The sequence below is a fragment of the Podarcis cretensis genome (genome assembly GCF_951804945.1).
Source record: "Podarcis cretensis genome assembly, chromosome: 9".
NCBI lineage: Eukaryota > Metazoa > Chordata > Lepidosauria > Squamata > Lacertidae > Podarcis > Podarcis cretensis.
The window spans coordinates 29,002,556-29,024,332 of NC_137178.1; the positions used below are offsets into that span (position 1 = coordinate 29,002,556).

General features: G+C 41.5%; 1 protein-coding gene across 3 annotated transcripts; it reads left to right on the top strand.

The window, feature by feature from the left end:
* Window positions 1-2,359: 2,359 nt before the first annotated feature.
* On the top strand, window positions 2,360-21,642 carry METTL14 (methyltransferase 14, N6-adenosine-methyltransferase non-catalytic subunit). 3 transcript variants are annotated; one of them, XM_079990283.1, is made up of 11 exons: window positions 2,360-2,525; window positions 3,962-4,050; window positions 6,178-6,271; window positions 7,041-7,121; window positions 7,683-7,770; window positions 8,796-8,886; window positions 10,294-10,435; window positions 10,558-10,650; window positions 12,879-12,995; window positions 18,293-18,503; window positions 20,091-21,642. In XM_079990283.1, exons 1-11 carry the CDS (start codon window positions 2,460-2,462, stop codon window positions 20,393-20,395), a joined length of 1,377 nt encoding a protein of 458 aa, XP_079846409.1. In that variant the 5' UTR covers window positions 2,360-2,459; the 3' UTR covers window positions 20,396-21,642. The 3 variants fall into 3 exon arrangements, with proteins under 3 accessions (XP_079846409.1, XP_079846410.1, XP_079846411.1); XM_079990284.1 differs by having other exon boundaries at window positions 6,178-6,265; XM_079990285.1 differs by lacking the exons at window positions 2,360-2,525; window positions 3,962-4,050; window positions 6,178-6,271 and adding an exon at window positions 6,344-6,812 and having other exon boundaries at window positions 6,948-7,121.
* The last annotated feature ends 135 nt before the right edge of the window (window positions 21,643-21,777 follow it).

Below are 21,777 nucleotides of genomic sequence, written 5' to 3' on the forward strand. Positions count from 1 at the left end.
TTTTACTTATTTCAAATCCTTATTTTCTATCTCTTAAGCATTACAGCTGAAAACCACTTAGTTGCTATCCAACATCACTCTAGCATTCCTTAATTTTACAGTGTTTCTGCAAATAGTCTTTAAACTTCTTCCAGTCTTCTTCCACCGACTCTTTTCCCTGGTCTCGGATTCTGCCGGTCATTTCTGCCAATCCCATGTAATCAATCATCTTCATCTGCCATTCTTCCAAAGTGGGTAGATCTTGTGTCTTCCAATATTTTGCGATGAGTATTCTTGCTGCTGTTGTCGCATACAAAAAGAAAGTTCTATCCTTCTTTGGCACCAGTTGGCCGACCATGCCCAGGAGAAAGGCCTCTGGTTTCTTCAAGAAGGTATACTTAAATACCTTTTTCATTTCATTATAAATCATTTCCCAGAAAGCCTTAACCCTTGGGCACGTCCACCAAAGGTGAAAGAATGTACCTTCAGTCTCTTTACATTTCCAACATTTATTGTCTGGCAAATGATAGATTTTTGCAAGCTTGACTGGGGTCATGTACCACCTATAAATCATTTTCATAATATTCTCTCTTAAGGCATTACATGCCGTAAATTTCAAACCGGTGGTCCATAACTGTTCCCAGTCAGCAAACATAATATTGTGTCCAACATCCTGTGCCCATTTAATCATTACAGATTTCACCGTTTCATCCTGAGTATTCCATTTCAGCAACAAGTTATACATCTTTGACAAAAACTTAGTTTTGGGTTCTAACAATTCTGTTTCTAATTTCTATTTTTTCACCTGGAGTCCAATTTTTTCATCCAATTTATAAGCCTCCATTATCTGACAATAATGAAGCCAATCCCGAACTTTGTTTTTTAATTTATCAAAGCTCTGCAATTTCAATTTGTCTCCCTCTTGTTCCAGAATTTCCCAATATTTTGGCCATTTGGACTCCATATTGAGTCTTTTAAAAGCTTTCGCTTCCATTGGTGTAGAAAACAGCACTAGGAATGACAACAATGAACATAGTGGAGCTTATTTCCAAATACTGTCAACCTGCTTATACCTGCGAAGCAAAGGTTTTTGAAACAACCCTGCCTCATAATGGTATATTTGGCTGTGCACACACCATACATCTAAACCACATGACTTCCGCAAAAAGAACCCTGTGAACTACAGTCTGCTAAGAGTCCTGGGAATCGTAGCTCTGTGATGGCTAAATTAGTTTCCAGGATTCTCTGTGGGGCAGGGAGAAAGCAATACACTTTAAATGTATGGTGCATCTACAGCCCAATAAAGCAAGCCTACATTCACCCAGGTGAATGGACGCAGGTGGCGCTGTGGGTTAAAGCCTCAGCGCCTAGGGCTTGTCGATTGAAAGGTCGGCGGTTCGAATCCCTGCGGCGGGGTGCGCTCCCGCTGCTCGGTCCCAGCGCCTGCCAACCTAGCAGTTCGAAAGCACCTCCGGGTGCAAGTAGATAAATAGGGACCGCTTACCAGCGGGAAGGTAAACGGCGTTTCCGTGTGCGGCTCTGGCTCGCCAGAGCAGCGATGTCACACTGGCCACGTGACCCGGAAGTGTCTCCGGACAGCGCTGGCCCCTGGCCTCTTAAGTGAGATGGGCGCACAACCCCAGAGTCTGTCAAGACTGGCCCGTACGGGCAGGGGTACCTTTACCTTTTTACCTTTACATTCACCCAGTAGTATGTAGGGATCTTCAACTGCTGGGCCTGGACCCACCACTAAGCCACAACCTGGTCCAAGGTCACAATAGCAGTACTATCACCATTATGAAAATTTAAGAAATGAATCCTCAAATCCATGTTTGGGTTAAAGGCAGGTCCCAGGTCTGAAAAGGCGGAAGACTCCTGTACAGTACACTCCAATTAAGCCAGGGGAAGATGTGTCACAGCTGCATCATCATATGGATGCTGTATTCAAGGTAGTGAAAGGCACACCACACAAAAAATACAAAAATAAGGTGAAAGCGGTAGACACCAACAACGTCCATATGCCAATTACACACAGATATTTGTTTTAAAAAATAAAATAAGAATGACAATGAACCTGCTTTTGTCTGCAAAAAATAAACGGTTTGCCTGATTTTTTTCAATAATGAAACAACAATTTGCATCGATTGGTTTATGTGGCATATTTCTAATGCGCTTTTTAGCAACTTTCACTGAAACGGTTAATTAAAAGGCAAACCAAAGCAAACCCCACACTAAAGCAGCCAAGCCAGCGCGTTTCCGCTTGCCCTCAACAAAAATGGCCGCTCACAGCTACCGGAACGAGAGCGGTCGCACAGGTTCCATTCACTTCTGCACATTATATTCCATTCATTCCTACGAAAGTACTGGCAAAACTCCTTACCGTCGATGGTGCCGGCTATAGAGGAAGGCGGAAGTGTCGTTTTAGGTAGGCGCCAAGTAGGCGACGACAGTTCTTTCGCCCGCGAATCCGTCGGACGAGGATGAACAGCCGCCTGCAGGAGATCAGAGAGCGGCAAAAACTGCGCCGGCAGCTCCTCGCTCAGCAGGTAGAGGCGGCTTGGACACCCGAGTCGATTATCTCTAGGCGGCAGCTGTCTTTCGGGGAGCGACGACGGCGCGTGCGTGTTCCCCGGGGTGGGGTGGGGGCAGAGTGGCTTGTCTCCCGTCTCCTAATGAGTCTCATAATTAGCGCACTGCTGTGACGTAAAGCCCGAGTCTCCCCTAGTGGGGAGGGGGGGGTTGCCGTCGCCATGGAGACGAGGGCGGGAGGTCGAGGGGGCTGTACAGGAATAGTTCAGTCGCCTGTCTCTGGGACCTTTGGGAGGGGTGGTGTGTTTCCTGGTACATCTGTTTGGTGGTGTTATTTATAAATAATGATGATAAATGACGGCGGTGTTTTTATTGCCTTTAAAGGAGCAAGTAATTCAGAGTTTCTGTTAACAGTGTGCTTTCCAGGGCTTTTTTCCAAGTGATAATACAATACAGTGGTACCTCGGGTTACATACGCTTCAGGTTACAGACTCCACTAACCCAGAAATAGTTTTGTTGTTGTTTAGTCGTGTCCGACTCTTCGTGACCCCATGGACCAGAGCACGCCAGGCACTCCTGTCTTCCACTGCCTCCCGCAGTTTGGTCAAACTCATGTTGGTAGCTTCGAGAACACTGTCCAACCCTCTCATCGTCTGTCGCCCCCTTCTCCTTGTGCCCTCCATCTTTCCCAACATCAGGGTCTTTTCCAGGGAGTCTTCTCTTCTCATGAGGTGGCCAAAGTATTGGAGCCTCAGCTTCACAATCTGTCCTTCCAGTGAGCACTCAGGGCTGATTTCCTTCAGAATGGATAGGTTTGATCTTCTTGCAGTCCATGGGACTCTCAAGAGTCTCCTCCAGCACCATAATTCAAAAGCATCAATTCTTCAGCAGTCAGCCTTCTTTATGGTCCAGCTCTCACTTCCATACATCACTATTGGGAAAATAGTACCTTGGGTTATTAACTTTGCTTCAGGATGAGAACAGAAATCGTGCTCCGGTGGCACGGCAGCAGCAGGTGGCCCCATTAGCTAAAGGTAAGCTGTTTAGGTTAAGAACAGTTTCAGGTTAAGAATGGACCTCTGGAACGAATTAAGTACTTAACCCGAGGTACCACTGTACATTGAGAGAGCCTGTGTTGGAAGACAGCCCCCCCCCCAGCCCAGAGCTCTCCAGGTGTTTGGGACTGCAGCCAGGCTGGGGAAGGCAAGACTTTATGGGAGACGCAGGTTAAAAACCCTACTCAGGTATAAAGCTTGCTCAGGTGCCCTTGGAACCATTACATACTCAGCACAACTTATTCAGAGGTGAATTCAGTGGGGTTTAATTATTCAAACAAAGCCACTGGAAATGGTGAAAATGTGTTATGTTTATAGCAAACCTTTCATCTCTGGCTTTTTCGTTGGGTACTAAGTGTGCTGTTTATGGTGTTCTTCGTTTTTTGCTTTTCTTCCAGCTTGGGGCTGAAAGTGCTGATAGCATTGGTGCAGTATTGAATAGCAAGGATGAGCAGAGGGAAATCGCTGAAACGAGGGAAGCATGCAGGTTTGTACTAAAAGAGGTTGGTTGCATTTCTCATACCGTAAGCAGTTCAGAGGGAGAAGGGAGATCGTGTCAACTGCTGTGTCACTAAGGAGCTTGAGTTCTTTTTGATCTTGACTAATGCAGACTGCTGAGTTTGTCAGCAAAAAGCTGGAAATGCATTTCATTGTAAAGGACAAAAGAGTTTGGCAAATAGTAGTATATTAATCACTGTGGTCTTATTTGTAAATGCATATATTGTCTCTAGTAAGCTGTCTAATAGTTCCTGAATTTACAGTTTATCTGGGGTATGACTTTATGTCAAGCAGGAGTTTCTTTGCACTTCTGATGTCCAACATAATATGAAAATAAGCTTATTCAGGAGCCTTTCCCACTTCTAGAGAGGCTTTTCCTGGCCTGCAGAGTGGAGGTTGGGGAACGTTTATTTCATGGACTTCCTTAAGTGAATTAATCTTCGAATCCATGCCACTGTTTCTCCAGTAAGCTTTAAACTGGGAGAGTCCTGATTTGCCATAGAAGTAAAGATGGTGCCATATCCAATGAGATAAGAACCAGAAATAAGTGAAACTGCTGTTCAAATCATGTTAATTACCGTATTTTTCCTTCTATAACACACAGATTTTTTCTCCTAAAAAGGAAGGGGAAATGTCTGTGCGTGTTATTGAGCGAATGTGTGGTCCCTGGAGCCAAATGGCGCGAGGGGAGGCAAAAAAAAGCAGGCAAAAATCAAATTGCGCGTCTCCTAGAAGGGAAACCTGAAAAGAGGAAGCGGCTGCTTTCCTGCATTCTGCCTCAGGGTCTTACTGTTCACCCACCTCTGTTTCCTTGCTGTGTTTGCCCAAACGGAACAAAGAGCAGGGAAAGCCCCTCCCCTCCAGGCAAGCAGAGGGGAAAGCAGAGTGTTGTCTCGTGCTGCTGAAAACATGCAGGAGGGAGAGAGAGAGAGAGAGAGAGAGAGCGCATGCTGGCTGGCTTGGGTGGGTAGGTGAGGGAAAACTTTTGCCTTCCTTTCCTCCCTCCCGTTATACCCCTCTCCTGCATTCTTAGCCAGCTGCTTCTCTGCACACCCCTCTCGTGCTCCTTGTCCGTTCTGTGTTTTTCCTTCCCTCCCCACTTAAAATGTGGTTAAAAAGCATGGATCCACATGGATCCTCAGGATCTTTGCATTGGGTCACCCCAAATTCACCATCAGATCACATAGCATGTCCATGGCTATAGCCTGCCCCCCAAAAATCATGCACCCACTGTTGCCTGGGGCTGCAATGGTGCAAAAATGTGGTTAAAAAGCATGGATCCTCAGGATCTTTGCATTGGGTCAGCCCAAATTCACCATCAGATCACATAGCATGTCCATGGCTACAGCCTGCCCCCCCAAAATCACGCACCCACTGTTGCCTGGGGCTGCAATGGTACAAAAACGTGGTTAAAAAGCATGGATCCACATGGATCCTCAGGATCTTTGCATTCGGTCAGCCCAAATTCACCATCAGATCACACAGCATGTCCATGGCTACAGCCTGCCCCCCAAAAATCACGCACCTACTGTTGCCTGGGGCTGCAATGGTGCAAAAATGTGGTTAAAAAGCATGGATCTACATGGATCCTCAGGATCTTTGCATTCGGTCACCCCAAATTCACCATCAGATCACATAGCATGTCCATGGTTACAGCCTGCCCCCCAAAAATCACGCACCCACTGTTGCCTGGGGCTGCAATGGTGCAAAAATGTGGTTACAAAACATGGATCCACATGGATCCTCAGGATCTTTGCATTGGGTCAGCCCAAATTCACCATCAGAGCACATAGCATGTCCATGGCTACAGCCTGCCCCCCAAAAATCACGCACCCACTGTTGCCTGGGGCTGCAATGGTACAAAAACGTGGTTACAAAGCATGGATCCACAGGGATTCTCAGGATTTTTGCATTGGGTCACCCCAAATTCACCATCAGATCACATGTCTGTGGCCACAGCATGAAGCACAAAAATGATACATCCACTGTTTCATTCATAATGTTTTTACCCTTGTTTTCCTCCTCTAAAAACGATGTGCGTGTTATGGTCAGGTGCGTGTTATAGAGCGAAAAATACGGTAGATGTGTTCTAGACTGTTTTCTTCCACATTTGCAGGGCCGCTTATGATACATCTGCACCAAATGCCAAACGCAGATATCCAGATGAGGGAGAAGCTGATGAAGAAGAAATAGAAGAATATAAGGTTAAAGTGTGTCGCAGTAATCCCTCTTCTTATAATAGCAGCATATGTCTGTCATTCTTTCTAATGGAGTTATATGAAATGCAGAGGTCTGAAACATTACTTTGCAAGACATTAATATAATAAGGTTTGCTTTTTCAAAGCACCTTGACGTTACGTATTTTAATAATTAAGGCCGCAATTTATCATGTAGTGGTTTTTAAGACTTGAAGAATTGTCTTTGGATCTGTTCCTGTTTTAATACTGGTGCACAAATAGTTTGATAGCTATCTCAATGGAGAAACCATTTTGGTGCCTTAAACAGCATACTACTATATGATGATATACATATAGCCAGTCAACATCAAAAAGCTTATCTTTCCTCTTTAGTGAAATAATAGTGTAATATAGGAGATTGTTTAGTTTGTAATGTAATTTGTAAGGTGTAATTGGTTCAGTAATGACAGAGAGGGGCCTTTCTGGCACCATTAGATTTTATTCTCCTCCCTGCCCCCAAAAAACATCTGTCATTGGAACCACTCATGATCTGCTGTTGCAGGAAGCTAATGTTCATATTACGGATAGGTAGCCGTGTTGGTCTGCCATAGTCAAAACAAAAAAAAATTCCTTCCAGTAGCACCTTAAAGACCAACTAAGTCAGTTCTTGGTATGAGCTTTCGTGTGCATGCACACTTCTTCAGATACACATAGACAGTCTTCTTTCATCCAGAAGTGGAAGGATAATGAGAAGAGAAACATCCTGTCTCTACATTCATATAAAATGTGCTTTCTTCCAAAGGATGAAGTAGAATTGCAACAAGATGAAGAGAACCTGCCTTATGAAGAGGAAATTTACAAAGATTCCAGTACTTTTCTTAAGGTAACCAATTCATATACTGCAGTGTTGCCATTGTTCTCCTTTCTTACATCATTATTGCACCTGAAATAACTGGAAATACAAATTTAGGACTTTAATTTAGGATTGTTATACCTGCGGGTATAGGGCAGTATATAAATTCAATAAATAAATAATACTGAATAAACAAAAGCATACTCCTAGATATACTTATGACCAGCATTAAACACTAAAGCTGCAGCATTCCACAACATTGAAGCTTCTGTTATGCACAATGATGACAAGGTTGAAAGGTGGCAAAGTTGGTTGCCTAAAATGGTGGTTATACTGTTCTATTTGCTATATGCCTCATGTCATTAAAAAGGGATGAGCAGGATACGCTGTGCATTAGAATTGAAGCATGTTAGGATAATAGCGAGCAGGGAGATAATGGATCACTTGTCTGCAAGCGATATCAAGATAATTGAGCCAAACCCTGTGCATAGTGTTGGGTTCCTTCATGTGCAAATGGCATGATAAAACCAGTGTATCTCTGATGTGCATCATTTTGCTAATCTATGTTCTTGGGTGTTTTTCTTCCTATAGGGGACCCAGAGCTTAAATCCTCATAACGATTATTGCCAACACTTTGTGGATACTGGACATAGGCCTCAGAACTTCATCAGAGATGTGGGTATGTCAGAATAACATGAATGAATTTATGAAGTGGTTTTTCATGTTTGCCATATGGTTTCTGCATGCAAGAGTTGGAGGAGTTATTATTCACTATTATCCTGAGAAAACAGGATATCAGATGTTTCCAGATCTGCCTTTGAGAGTAGTGTCAGCAAAATTAGTGGTCTATGTGGAAGGCTTTATTGAATGGTGTTTAGCTGTATACCAGTTTACTTATGGTACAGAGGGCAGGGATGGAGAAGAGGGTAGGAATCACTGCTTTTTCCTGTCTTGGCTGAATCACAAATATTTGTGATCTATCTTCCAAATGCAATGGCATTTCTTTTGCAGAAATTGTTTTTTTTATATGTTTTAAAAGTTTGAATTCCTCTAATTATGTAATACAAAAATTAGATTTCAGGTAGCCATGCCTAAAAGTAAAAATAGCAGGCTTCAACCAAACATCTGTAAAAAGACTTTAGACACTTCTTAGCCTGGTTCACATGTCACATAATTTGACTTTTCAGCATTTAATGATGTTTTTAATTATGCTTTTTATTTTAGTTGAGTCTATTCTTGTATGTTGTATTCTGCTGTATTATGAAAGTGTGGATTATCACTTCATATATAAATAAATGACATTTCTGGCAGGTTGCCTGGGGCATAGGAGTAGGAGGACATAATCAGAGTATATCCCTGTTAGTGTAAATGGGTTGGATTCTTCTGTGTCCGGCTGACATGGGGAAATCTCAGTGTCATCTCCACAGCTACTGGCTACTGGCAGGGTTGACATGGTTGTTGGGGAAAGTAGCTGATGCTGCATTTACAGAGCAGTGTGTGTGTTCCCCTCCTGTTCTAGGGTGGATTAGTGCAGGGTATTCTGCCCCAAAAGATGGCATGCTTGACTAAGTCGTGGCATCAAGCTCAAGTTCAATGAAAGTGTTTGTGCCAGAGAGTCTGTGTCAAATTAAACTTCTTCACTTGTGACCACCTGTTTATGAAAACGTAATTCTGTAGCATTAAAATGGCATGTTTTTCTCTTAGGCTTAGCAGACAGGTTTGAAGAATATCCAAAGCTTCGAGAGCTTATCAGACTGAAGGATGAGCTAATATCTAAATCAAACACTCCCCCTATGTAAGTACATTAAATGAGCTGGATTCTGTTCTTCAGACTGGCTTAACATTGGTTATTGTTAGACTTCTAACTAAACCCCTTTCAGCACCTGTTTAAGATTTGCATGTTTTATTTTTGGGTTGTATTTATGAAATAAGCAAGGTGAACTTCAAAGATTACTAGGGCTGATGGGCGTTGTAGTTTACAGGATCTGCAGAGCCAAAGGTGCCCCACCCCGATCTAGAATGACATGAAAAGAGGATTAAATGTATGGAGGATAAAGCTCTCAGAGGTTGCTAGTCATGATGGCAGTATGCCTCTCAATACCAGTTGCTGGGAAAGTTGTTATTGCACTTGAATCCTGCTTTGGGGCTTCCTGTAAGCATTTGTTATCTGTTACTCCAGGGTGTAAGACTTGAACCAACAGGTTCAAATTACATGAAAAAGACTAACCTGCTAGGAAGAAATTTATGCAGTGGAATACACTGCCTCTTGAAGCAAGTACTTCTTCATTACAGGTTTTTAAGCAAGCTGGAAGGTCACCTATCAGGGATGCTGTAGTAGTGGGCTTTCTGCATCGACAGGGGGGTTGGGCAGAATGACCTCTGAAGTTCCTTCCAACTCATATGATTCTGTCCAGTTACCTGTTTCGTATTAACTGGTGGCTTAATTAGTGTGTTTAAATCAGATTTTCTCCAGGACTATGGTTGCTTATGAAAGCTAACCCCCGATTCTCCCTTCTATTTGCGCTATGAACCAATCGTGGTTTGAAACTGGTTAGTAAAATTGTATCAAAGAGGAGACTGTTACACTGTATAAACCAGCTGTAGTAATAATCATTTTTATGATTGCTGACAGTGCTTTTTTCAAAAGCTACCTTGCTTGTAGGTCAATAACTATCCAAGAAGAGGCCCTAGAAAAATCTTTGAAGAGAATTTTAAAGTAAAGTTGGACATCAGTCTTTTAAGTAGAATTAAAGTTGTGCTGATTTAAAAACAACCACAGTGCTCTGAGCCTAATTTTTCATCTACCTAGGGGTGCAATTTTGTAGCAATATTTGTAAAATTTAATAGAATATTGGTGGCCAGACCTGATTTCAGACATCAGTTTCTATATAATGAGGTGTCTGGTGGTCAACAATTGTTTGTGGTTTTCCAAATTAGAAGTGATTCACTCAAACCAAGAATATTAAAATTTTTGCAGCTTCACCATAGGAATTGGGTTCTCAGAGATTGCGTGTTACTTTTCATGTATGTAAATAATAGATATTTAGTCAGAAATACCATTCATCTGTACATATTTTGTTCATTCCATGAACATTGTGTGAGATATGTATCATTGTCAGTAACTGCTGAGAAATTTTCAACTTAATTGGAAAATCCTGCACTAATTCATCCAAGCAACATTGTATTTTGTCTGTGAATATAGGTATTTACAAGCTGACTTGGAGGCTTTTGATATGCGTGAACTCAAGTTCAAGTTTGATGTGATTCTTTTGGAGCCGCCATTGGAAGAATACTATAGGGAGACTGGCATTACAGCTAATGAGAAGTGCTGGAATTGGGATGAAGTGAGTTTGCTTTTTGGAAAAACCTTTACAGGATGAATGCTTGTTATATTTTTAGCTTTCCATGAGCCCGTTGTGTGTATTGCTCTATTTGCTTAAAATGTTTTTTGTTCTGTCTTTTTTAGATTATGAAGCTAGATATAGAGGAGCTAGCTTCCCCGCGTTCTTTTGTCTTTCTCTGGTGTGGTTCTGGAGAGGGCCTTGATCTTGGCAGAATGGTAAGATCCTGCTCCAGTACACTGGGCCACATACTTTCTCAAACCTTACAGTATCACTTTGTCTCTGTTTCTTGTCACTTTAAATGCAGAATAATTCTTACTATTTCCCTAGATAATGGGCTGAGGCAGATATGAAATCAATCAAATGTTAATCCTTATTTTCCAGATGGGCACCAATGAAAAATACCATGCACTGTTTCAAGAGATCATATTTCTCTTTGTAGCTTTGGTATCTCTTAAGTTCTTCAGCACTAGGGTGTCTTCTTCTGGCAGTTTGCTATGCCTTTGATTGAAAGAGCCATGGGGGCACTGGTATCTTAAATATTCTTCTCATTAAACCAATAATGTTTCTCCACTCCACTGCCTACCTTTGCTAAGAGGGAGCTAACATGTTCAATTTTATGCATGGTCTTTAAAACAGTTATTGTTTTCAATTACATGCAGTTTCAGGCAGCCATTCATTTCTTAGAATCACAGGGCAGTATGCAAAAACAAACAAAACTCTCTTCCATACTCAATAACATTTCTAAAACAACATTAAAGCCAACAGCATTCAAATACACAATCAGGTTAGCAGATCAGCACCAGACATAAAAAATACAGATCACTGAACTTTACACTCCTACCCCAAAAGCCAAGGCAAAAAAAATGCATTTCGCTCTGACCCTGGAATGTCATTTACTGTAGGAGAGAAGCATATCTCCAGTGGAAATGAGCTGCGCCTGCAGGGTGCCACCACAGACAATGCTGTGTTTTGTGTCACTGCACAAGAAGCTTCACTATGAGAAGGGACCTTCCTGAAGAAGTCAAAACCTAGGCCAGCAGGTGTAGGGAGATGCGCTTCTCCAAGTTTGGGTCCCAGGTTATTTAAGGCTTTGCACATTAAAGTAATGCCCTGAATAGGGTTTTTTTTATAGCAAATTGATGGTTGGTACGCCATCAGGTTGGTACACCTGAAGAATCAGTATTGCATAATGGCTCTCAAAGTGTCAGTATTGTATAATGACTCTTGCAGGGACATTCTGTATAAGCTGCAGCTTCTGAATCATCCTTGAGGGTAGAGTGCATTACAGTAGACTAACCGGGAACTTACCAGGGCACGGAGAACTGTGGCAGGCTGTCTCAGTCAAGGAAAGGCCACAGGTGGCAAATCATTTATAACTGGAAATTGACACTACTAGCCATTGCAGTCATCTGGACCTCAAGTGACAGAACTGGATCAAGCAGTACCCGCCCAGCTACATAACTGCTTCTTAAGCAATTACATCCATAATAGACCTTCTTCCTAATTCCTGGACGTGTGAACCACCCACCAACAGCTTCAGTTTGGTGGGTGGTTCACACATCCAGGAATTAGGAAGATGGTCTATTATGGATGTATTTGGCCCTTACACCCAGGCCATTACTGTGTCTATCGGTGGTTCAGCACCTGCACAGCCTTTCCTGATTCAGATAGTATATAGAGAGAAGAGTTGGATATCATCACCTGCTGGTTTAGTCAGCCCTTTTAGCGAGCTGTTGTCAGCCAAGAATCACAAGGGTCAAGAGATGTGGTTGGTCAAACCCCTTAAAGTACCTTGTTCTCATCCCTGGGCCACAATATCTGGCCAGATAGTCTTTCAAACCACTGTTAGAGGTTCTATCCCAGCTATGGCATCAACTGCCAAGCAAATGCAAGTATTGACAGCTTCATAGTTGTCATGGCACCCATTGAAGTCCTGAGCTGACCTAGATTGGTGTACATGTTGAAATTCCCCAGTACAATTGACTGGAGGCTTTCCAGCACTACATCTGAGACCTTGTCTGGCCATACTTCCCTCTATCAATATAGGTATCTGCCTGCAATCATGAACAGGCTTTCAAGGGTGTATGCCCTTTTAAGCACAATGGGACTTGCTTCCAAGCAACCATGCATAGGATCGCACCGTATGTATGCTTAGTGTCATGCCAATGCATCTCCACCATGGTAGGCAAATGTTTAAGCATACACTCCTTCACATGAAATAATGTGCTGCATAAATAAATATTTAGTAGAGTTGCTAGAATAACCACAGTGGAAATTTCAAGGTGGCTTTTGCTTTAACATTTGGAATTTGATCTGATTCTGAAAAATGTACAGGAGAGGAAGAAGCTTTTAGGCATGCCAGAAGTGAAATATATTATTCTACTTCTGTGTATTGTACATAGTGATTGTCTAATTTTATTCCCCTTTTGTTGAAATGTTTCAGTGTTTGCGTAAATGGGGCTATAGAAGATGTGAAGACATCTGTTGGATTAAAACCAACAAAAACAATCCTGGGAAGACCAAGACTCTGGACCCTAAGGCTGTCTTTCAAAGAACAAAGGTACGTCTTTGTCTGAATTTCTTCATCTCCTCTTAATTTAGTAGTTCCACAAAAACCACCAGATGTTCTGTTGTTGTTGGTAGCTGTTGTAATTTTAGAAAAGGAGTTACAGAGCAGCTTATTTCTTTTGCTTTCAAATGTAAGTTTATCGGATAATGATTTTAGAAAATGAGTGACCAATTTTTAACATTTGTGGACTCTTAGCTTCATCTGAGTAAATATTGAAACCCTCTCTTGTCTTCATCTAACAGCTTCATAAAGTTCTTTTTGGGAAACTTTTGAACGCTCTTATTCAGTCATTCTTATTGAAATGCAGATCAGATAGGATAAGGCGTCTTAGAAATACTTTACCCTTCTGTCACCCTTCAGGAGATGATGGAAGAGGGGGTAGAATGCCTTGTATAGTTTTCTTTGTGCTAGTCTGTTGCTATAGATGGGAATGCAGTGTGATTGACTTTCATTTTGTCAACTATTAAGACTCCTACATTGAAATGTAAATAAAATATATTGGTAGCAAGGGGTTCTCTTTTGGTTTTCTCAAGAGCCTTTTGGGATTGCTATCACTACCCTACAATGCTAAATGCATTGTAGAACTGGAGCCACACCAGTTCCTTAAGACAACTGTGCCTCTTACTAGAGCAGATTTCTTGGATATTGCTTTGTGTTTGATAGGATGTCGTTGAGAATGATAGAGCGGAAAAAATAAGTTAGTGTAGAGTTAAATTGTTTAAGACTTTCTACCCTTGGAAAAATGTCAGTAGGATTACCTGGAGAAATTTAAGATGTGCTTAGCAAAAGCCTGATAGCTGCTTTCCCGAGATAAAAGCAATGTTGGGTGGCAGCAGTTGGAGAGTGGTTCAATATCCTCTCCTCTCAAATTGCCCTTTCTTGAGATTGCTGCTTTTCCTGAAGCAAGCAGTATCAGGAATTGGTTGCATATGTATGTAGTTTACTCTATGACATTTGTTCTGTTAGTTTCCCTAATGATAGCAGCATCAAGGAAACTGTCACTAAACACATTTTAAGGTCTGTGTCTAACTCAGTATTTGCAGAGCATTATTGATATACACATAAAGGTAAAGGTACCCCTGCCCGTACGGGCCAGTCGTGTCCGACTCTAGTGTTGTGCGCCCATCTCACTTAAGAGGCCGGAGGCCAGCGCTGTCCGAAGACACTTCCGGGTCACATGGCCAGCGTGACGAAGCTGCTCTGGCGAGCCAGCGCAGCACACAGAAACGCCGTTTACCTTCCCGCTAGTAAGCGGTACCTATTTATCTACTTGCACTTAGGGGTGCTTTCGAACTGCTAGGTTGGCAGGCTCTGGGACCGAGCAGCGGGAGCGCACCCCGCCGCGGGGATTCGAACCGCCGACCATACGATCGGCAAGTCCTAGGCGCTGAGGTTTTACCCACAGCGCCACCCGTGTCCTGATATACACAATACTTTATGTAAATTGAGATGGGCTCACTACTGTGATGAGGTTGCGGTCTGTAAAGATGATACAGCAGCTTGGAGAAGGACTGAAGGAAAAGAAGTGATTGAATGCATTCATTTGCATATGGGTGCAATCTATTAAGGGCTTGAAAGTATTCGTAGTACTTTCTCAAACAACTGTATTTCTTTGTGATGAATGACTAAGGTTATTTACAGCAGCAGCCAAGAGATTTGTTTAATTGTATAGCACAGGTTTCTCCAAAAACGATCCTACCAGCATTTCCTCACTTGTCTAGTTCGATCTGAAATGGTGGGTGGGAGGAGAACGGAGCCTAACTCTTCATGTTATACATTATGTGCTGTGGTGATGAAGGGGAGAGGACCACAAAAATGTTGATTCTTAAGAAAAAACTATGAAGTCCACAGTCAGGAATATGTTTCTTGTGGCTAAACAAGATGCACAAAATTTTGAACAAGCTTTTAGGTTATCCAAAACTCTTCATCAGGCTAGATGTTAAGCCAAGCTAGAGAGTAGGTTGCGGTGACTTGCTAAAGGATACCTGGTGACTAGTTGTTATTATAGACCAGGCTTCCTCAACCTCAGCCCTCCGGATGTTTTGAGACTACAGTTCCCATCATCCCTGACTACTGGTCCTGCTAGCTAGGGATCAATAGAGTTGTAGGTCAAAAACATCTGGAGGGCCGAGGTTGAGGAAGCCTGTTATGGACTTTATATGGCATCTTACAAAGTAAGTGTCTTGAATTTGTCGTATTTAATTGTATATTTAGCTTAAAGCAGTTTTTTGTTATCCCTGTGTGTGTCTTAAACTATGTGGTCACTACAAGTCTTGAAATACTCATGAGAAATAACACATGATGAAAGTATGAGAAGTTGATTCATGTCTACAATGGACATTTACTTATATTCTGCTTTTATGCAATGCTGACTGGTTCTTTCTCCCCGATTAGCGGCTTTAGTGTCCTTGGGTGCCTTGAGTATTGCTTTGTTGCTTTCAGTACTGAGGTAGGAGCACTAGCACTAGTTTAGAGAAGTTCCTCATCTGTTTAAACCTCAGTGCTGTTTTACCAGAGACAGTTACACTGAAGTTTTGAGAATTGCAGTACTCGTCCAAGTGGTCATTTTTCTTTCTCTGCTTTTTCAAAATGTGAACCCCTACAGCTTGCGCCAGAGATCTGGAAATGATTATTCATTCATGTCTGCAATTTTGTGAAAACCATCTGGCGACTTCAGTAAATCAGCATTTTATGATCTGGGGGAAATTGCCCATTTGGGTGGTGGTCTTCAAAACCAGATTAATCTGCAGAACCTGAAGTAATTTTAAATCAGTTATGTAGACTATCTGTGTGAACAGCCACTTGCATTCATCTTTAACATTAGAATAGAGTAGACATTGAGTGTCATCGTCCATTTAATTGACACAGGGCAGTTCTTGGGGTTATCTAAGTCAATTGGTACTGATTCCATAGCATACTGCAATGAACTTCTATTGGGCATTTGAATTTGTGGAAAGAAGCTGCATAAAACTGACACTGTTTAGTTTTGGGTTTTTTTGGAAATTATTTATTTTTGTCTATAATTGCAAATATCACTGCATAAAAATAATATCTGAAGAAGTGTGCATGCACACGAAAGCTCATACCAAGAACTGACTTAGTTGGTTTTTAAGGTGCTACTGGAAGGATTTTTTTTGTTTTAAAAATAATAAGTAACTGTGTAAAACACAGAACCGATCGGCACCTTGTTGATTGAATCCACAGCCTTAACACTAGGAGGACAGGGGTTAATCAAAGAGGAGCAAATCTGAGGACCCACATAGTTCACCTTATTAGGCAGTCAGCCAAAATTTCAGTTTCTTTCAGAGGGATGTTATACTTAACTGTGGACATACGGGAAAATCCCCCATCCCTTCTGCGAACTCCAGAGAATATTTCTGTTGGGAAACATGCTTGGGAGAGATGCAGATTCATACAGAAGATCCCCAACCTCTATACCAGGCATAGGCAAACTCGGCCCTCCAGATGTTTTGGGACTACAACTCCCATCATCCCTAGCTAAGAGGACCAGTGGTCAGGGATGATGGGAGTTGTAGTCCCAAAACATCTGGAGGGCCGAGTTTGCCTATGGCCTGCTCTACACTCTGCCTGAGCTGAGAGCTGCTGAGGGAGCATTGCTGATGCTGCTTCCTCCATCTGCCCATCTCTGCGGCTCTCATCACCATAGCTACCTCCTCCTTTCTCATCCTGTACCATAGGAGCCAACTCCTAGGGCCCAAGGTCCCTTTGGCCCCCCCATAAAATGTTTGAGGGGGCTAGGACCCCCAAAGTTGATGGTCATTGCCATTGAAATGGGGTGTGTGTGTGGTTGATTGCACTGGACAGGGCTTACGTGGACCCCGATACTTTATCCAAGTTGATATCCCTGTCCTGTACCTTTCCAGTGCTAGTACTTTCTTATTTTAGATATTTTTTCTGTGCCCTTCAGCCAACAGGACTTATATAATACTAACACAACCAATCTATATGGTCAATAAAAACACAGCTGTTAAATCGCAGTTGAGAGCAGCATTAAAACTCAGCGTAAGGCAAATATGTGCTGAGCATACAGGTCACCTGCAGCTCTTCTTTGCGCCACTAGTCAGTGCCCAGAACACAAGCCATCTCTGCTCTTTGTATAGTGCCTGTCTACTCCATTTGATTTGGACTGGAAGAGGCAGGTCAGTTTAGGTGGAAGGCAAAGCCATCCTCTGAGCACTGACTAGTGATAAGAGGTGCTGGGAAAGATGACAGCTTTGGTAACCACTTCAGGAGGGCTTATAAAATATGCTTTTTTAAAAAAAAAAAAAATATTTATTAAGATTTTGGAAATTACAAAAAGAAAAAAGAAAAGTTAAACATAGAAAAACAGAAACAAAAAACAAAAACACTACATAAAACATTAAATTAGCAAAACGAAACAAAAACAATTAAAAACACTTCCAATCTTTTCGATCTTAACTTTCATACACTTGTTTCATTGACTTCCTCAACGCCTCCCTTTCTGTATTCCACTTCAATTAACTATTTCAGCAAGTCCTTTCCATCTTCATCTATTTTCTGTCTTATAGTTAATTTTAACATATTGTAACCTAATCCCCCCCCCTTTAATGCATTAACCATCTATCTATACCTAGTTCCTTCTAACATTTCTGCCAAAGCCATATAACTTTATTCCACTTTTTTTCTAAAGCTCCTTAATTTTACAGTATTTCTGTAAATAATCTTTAAATTTTTTCCAATCTTCCTCCACCGACTCTTCTCCCTGGTCTCGGATTCTGCCAGTCATTTCCACCAGTTCCATATAGTCCATCAACTTCATCTGCCATTCTTCCCGGGTGGGTAAATCTTGTGTCTTCCAGTACCTCGCAATGAGTATTCTTGCTGCTGTTGTCGCATACATAAAATACGCTTCTTCAGTTGCTCAATCTTTTATCTTCCATAATGTGGGGCAGATTTAACCTTGCTATTCATAACATATCTCTGTTGTGCACTTTGCACACTTTTATAACAATCACTTCCACTTTACAAACACTTTCTGAGGACTTGGTCACGCTCTTTAGAATAATGATTTTCGTGCTTTTGATGCTCAATTTTAAAAAGATATCTGTGGCTGAGAAAGTAGAATTTCTCCATTCATTGTCTTGGTCTCTGGCTAGTTAGATGGATCTTCAAAAGAAGTGGCATGCTGTGTTCTGTCTCCCATAAGCAGTTGTATATATGTGACATGCGGATTTGCTGGGTTGGCGTTTTCTTGTGTGCGTCTGATATACTTCCAAAAACTTTCTCTTTGGTTTTGTTCTACCTAGGAACACTGCCTTATGGGCATTAAAGGAACAGTCCGTCGTAGTACGGATGGAGACTTTATCCATGCTAATGTCGACATAGATTTAATTATCACAGAAGAGCCTGAAATTGGCAATATAGAGAAACCAGTGGAAATATTTCACATCATTGAACATTTTTGCCTTGGAAGACGACGGCTTCACCTCTTTGGCCGGGATAGCACAATCCGACCAGGTTAGTGTTAGTCTGATTCTGATGCTTAATCATTATTTCAAAGTTTTTCCAGGAGAGGTGGACCTTTTATAAAGATTAATGGTGTGCATGAATGGGAGAAAGAAACTCTTTAGAGAGTAGTTACATTAATCTGTTGCAGCCAAATACAAAATCTACTTATACTCCTAGACTAACTGATTCATTAGGGCATGAGCTTTCATAGGGAAGAGACTATTTTTTTTCAATAAAGTGGACTGAGAACATGATGGGAACATAAATATTTCAGAGTTAAGGCACTTGGGGGTGGGGAGGAAATGAGAATGAGAATGCAAGAATCTGAGTTCTGCTATCTGCAGTGTAAGATGTGAATTGAAGAATTATTTGTGCTGGGATCTTCAATGCACAAATGCTAAGTAATTTCTGTTATTAATGAAGGAAAGATAATTGTTATGCAGATTCTTATTCTAACTCCTTTTTGAACATTTTTTTTCCAAAGACTAATCTCAGAGAGAAAACAATATTCAGCGAAATGGTCCACTGTTTTCATGTATAGTTGGGTTGATCTTAGAAGAGTTCAGATGCGGTGTATTCTGTCTTGGTGCAGAGGGCAGTGACTAAATGGTATTCTGGTTGATTCCAGCTGTTTGGTTGATTGAGTTTGAGAAAACATGTTCTCCCACAAGAGGAACTTATTAGCCCTTATACTCCTACCCTGATCCTAAACATTTGCATCAGAATAAATGCATCTCCTTTGATATCAGCAGACTGTCATGGGTTGCCATGTTGTGCTGAAACCTAGGTTAGGGCTCCCCATTTCTACCCTTTGTTGAGATATTCCCCAGTTAAATAAGTGGGGATAAAATGGGGGGGGGGGGGGCAATAACCAGAGCTACTGATGTCATCTGGAACTGAGCAAAAATTGAATTCCTTTTACAAAGAGACCATGCAACTTTTATGTGCAAAATTTCTCCACTTAAGTACTGGAGTGAGTGGAGGATTTCCCCAATGCTGAGTATCACAACAGTGAATAAAGTTTACGAATAAAGATTTGTGCGTAGTATATCTTGTTTGGTTACCGCATTGTAGAGAGTTTCGTTCTGGCACTAGAATGTTCGATTTATAGGCTCTCCTCTCTCGAGTCATGGATCATGCATTTTCTAACAATGATAAATGCATACTTCTTGAGAGCTCACTTTCTAAGCAGAACTGATGAAAGGATTCTAAAAACAAAGGAAAGGAAGTGTAAGAATACTGGCCAATTATTGCTTCTTTCTTGACCACCTTAGAAATTAATCAATCCCAAAAGTTTCTTCTGCAAATGTGGCGGTGTATTTGCCTGCCTCTCTTCTCTTTCCACCGAGCAGGTAATCTAACCTTCGTCTATGAACCTCCCTAGCAGCACTTCAGCAATGGGAGTTCAGATTCTGCTTTTAGCATCTGATTACCAAGCCTAGTAGGGCGGTTTTGTGTGTGTGTAACAATAGTTTGCTTCCATTTCTACAATATCTATAACTTTATGTAGTTATAGTAGTAATCCAGTCTGGTAGTAACCAAGGCACTGAACTCTGCTCGCATCTCACTGATTGCTGCTTTTCTTTCTCCTCTTAGGCTGGCTAACTGTGGGACCCACACTCACAAACAGCAACTTCAACGCAGAAACATATACGTCCTATTTCACAGCTCCAAATTCCAACCTAACTGGCTGTACAGAAGAGATTGAGAGACTCAGGCCTAAATCGCCGCCGCCAAAAGACCGAGGCGGTGGCGCACCGAGGGGTGGAGGAAGAGGCGGGACTTCAGCTGGCCGAGGAGAAAGGGGCAGAGAGAGAAACAGAACAAATTTTCGGGGGGAAAGGGGAGGGTTCCGGGGAGGACGGGGTGGTACCCACCGGGGTGGCTTTCCTCCTCGTTGAACGTATCAAAGTCTCAATCTTTCCCTGCCTTAATACCACTGCTTTTCCTTTGTTTGAAGTCTTCGTTCTGCTGAGGTTGTCCTTATTAGCGACTGAGTCCAGAATTTTAGTACTGACTGTATTCTTTCTTTTTTATATACATGCTGCTTGAGCCAGCCCATTTAGAGCACATCAGCTTCCTTGATGAGTAACATCCAGTGCTTGTGACAGATCTCATTCACAAAAGTTGAAATCAAAGCAGAAACACCTCTCAGTGGTTTCAGTTGTGGTTTCAAGAGCTTTCATCAACTCTCGGTCTTCCCGATTTGCAAATCATTTTATTTACTGTTAACCTTGACTCATAAACCGAACAAAAATCCTTGCTTGCCTCCTCTAAACACTATTCTCAGGCTAATGAAATGCAACTCTAGTTCCCATTGCAATACTAGAAAATTGGTGCTGATGTAAACAGAAACTATTATATTTGGCATTTTAATTAACAACTTGTGTCAAATATGTTAATTTTTCTTTTAAGAGGTGATTGACTTTGAGACTAATGATTGATAGGAAGCACAGAGAACCTATTATCAGTATTCTGTTGATACCTCATATCTGTATGTCAGCACATAGTCCATATATGTGTGTAATCAGGGAATGATGCAAAGTGGTGGTGATGGCTGCCTTTTTAAAAAAGAAAAAAAGTTTAAATCTTGCTAATACCTATAACAATTTACCATATTCATTGGCTGAAAAATTAAAGTTTAGATTTACTTGCAGAAGGCTCAAAACACTTGAGAATATGGTCCAACTAAACTGAAGCAATTTAGTGGAAGAAATTCAGGTATTCTGAATTTCCTGTTGAAGCTGTTGGGACTTCAGAAGGTGCCAGGCTGAATTGTGCTGTAAGTATGAGTATGTATAATACCAAAATAATAGGAAATTACTTCTAAAATACTGCTTGTAAATATGAATTCATTTGCTCTTTTATTGCAGCCAGGTGCTTTGATCCACATAAACAACAGAGTGGGGGCTAAAGGCTGTACTCCCTTTCTCTCCCCCCCCATGATCATTTGAATTTTGTGTGCTTATTTTTTTAAAAAACCTGATGTTATGGATTAGTTGTGTATGATGAAATCTGATGAAATTTCAGCTCATCTTGTAAGGACTCAAAATTTCTTGTACTTTGGTTCCTGAAAGCCAGCTTTTAAATGTCTTTTTAAGTGATGGAATGTATTTCTACTATTTTTGATAAATATGTAATTATTTTATTGGATGCTTGCCTTTATTTTATATATTTATTTTCATTGGCGGGTTCATGTCAGTTTTCACGTTCAGCTTTGCAGGTTTAAACCCTAATTTACTGTAGTAATACATTTTTTCCATAGAACTGTGATTTTATGTAA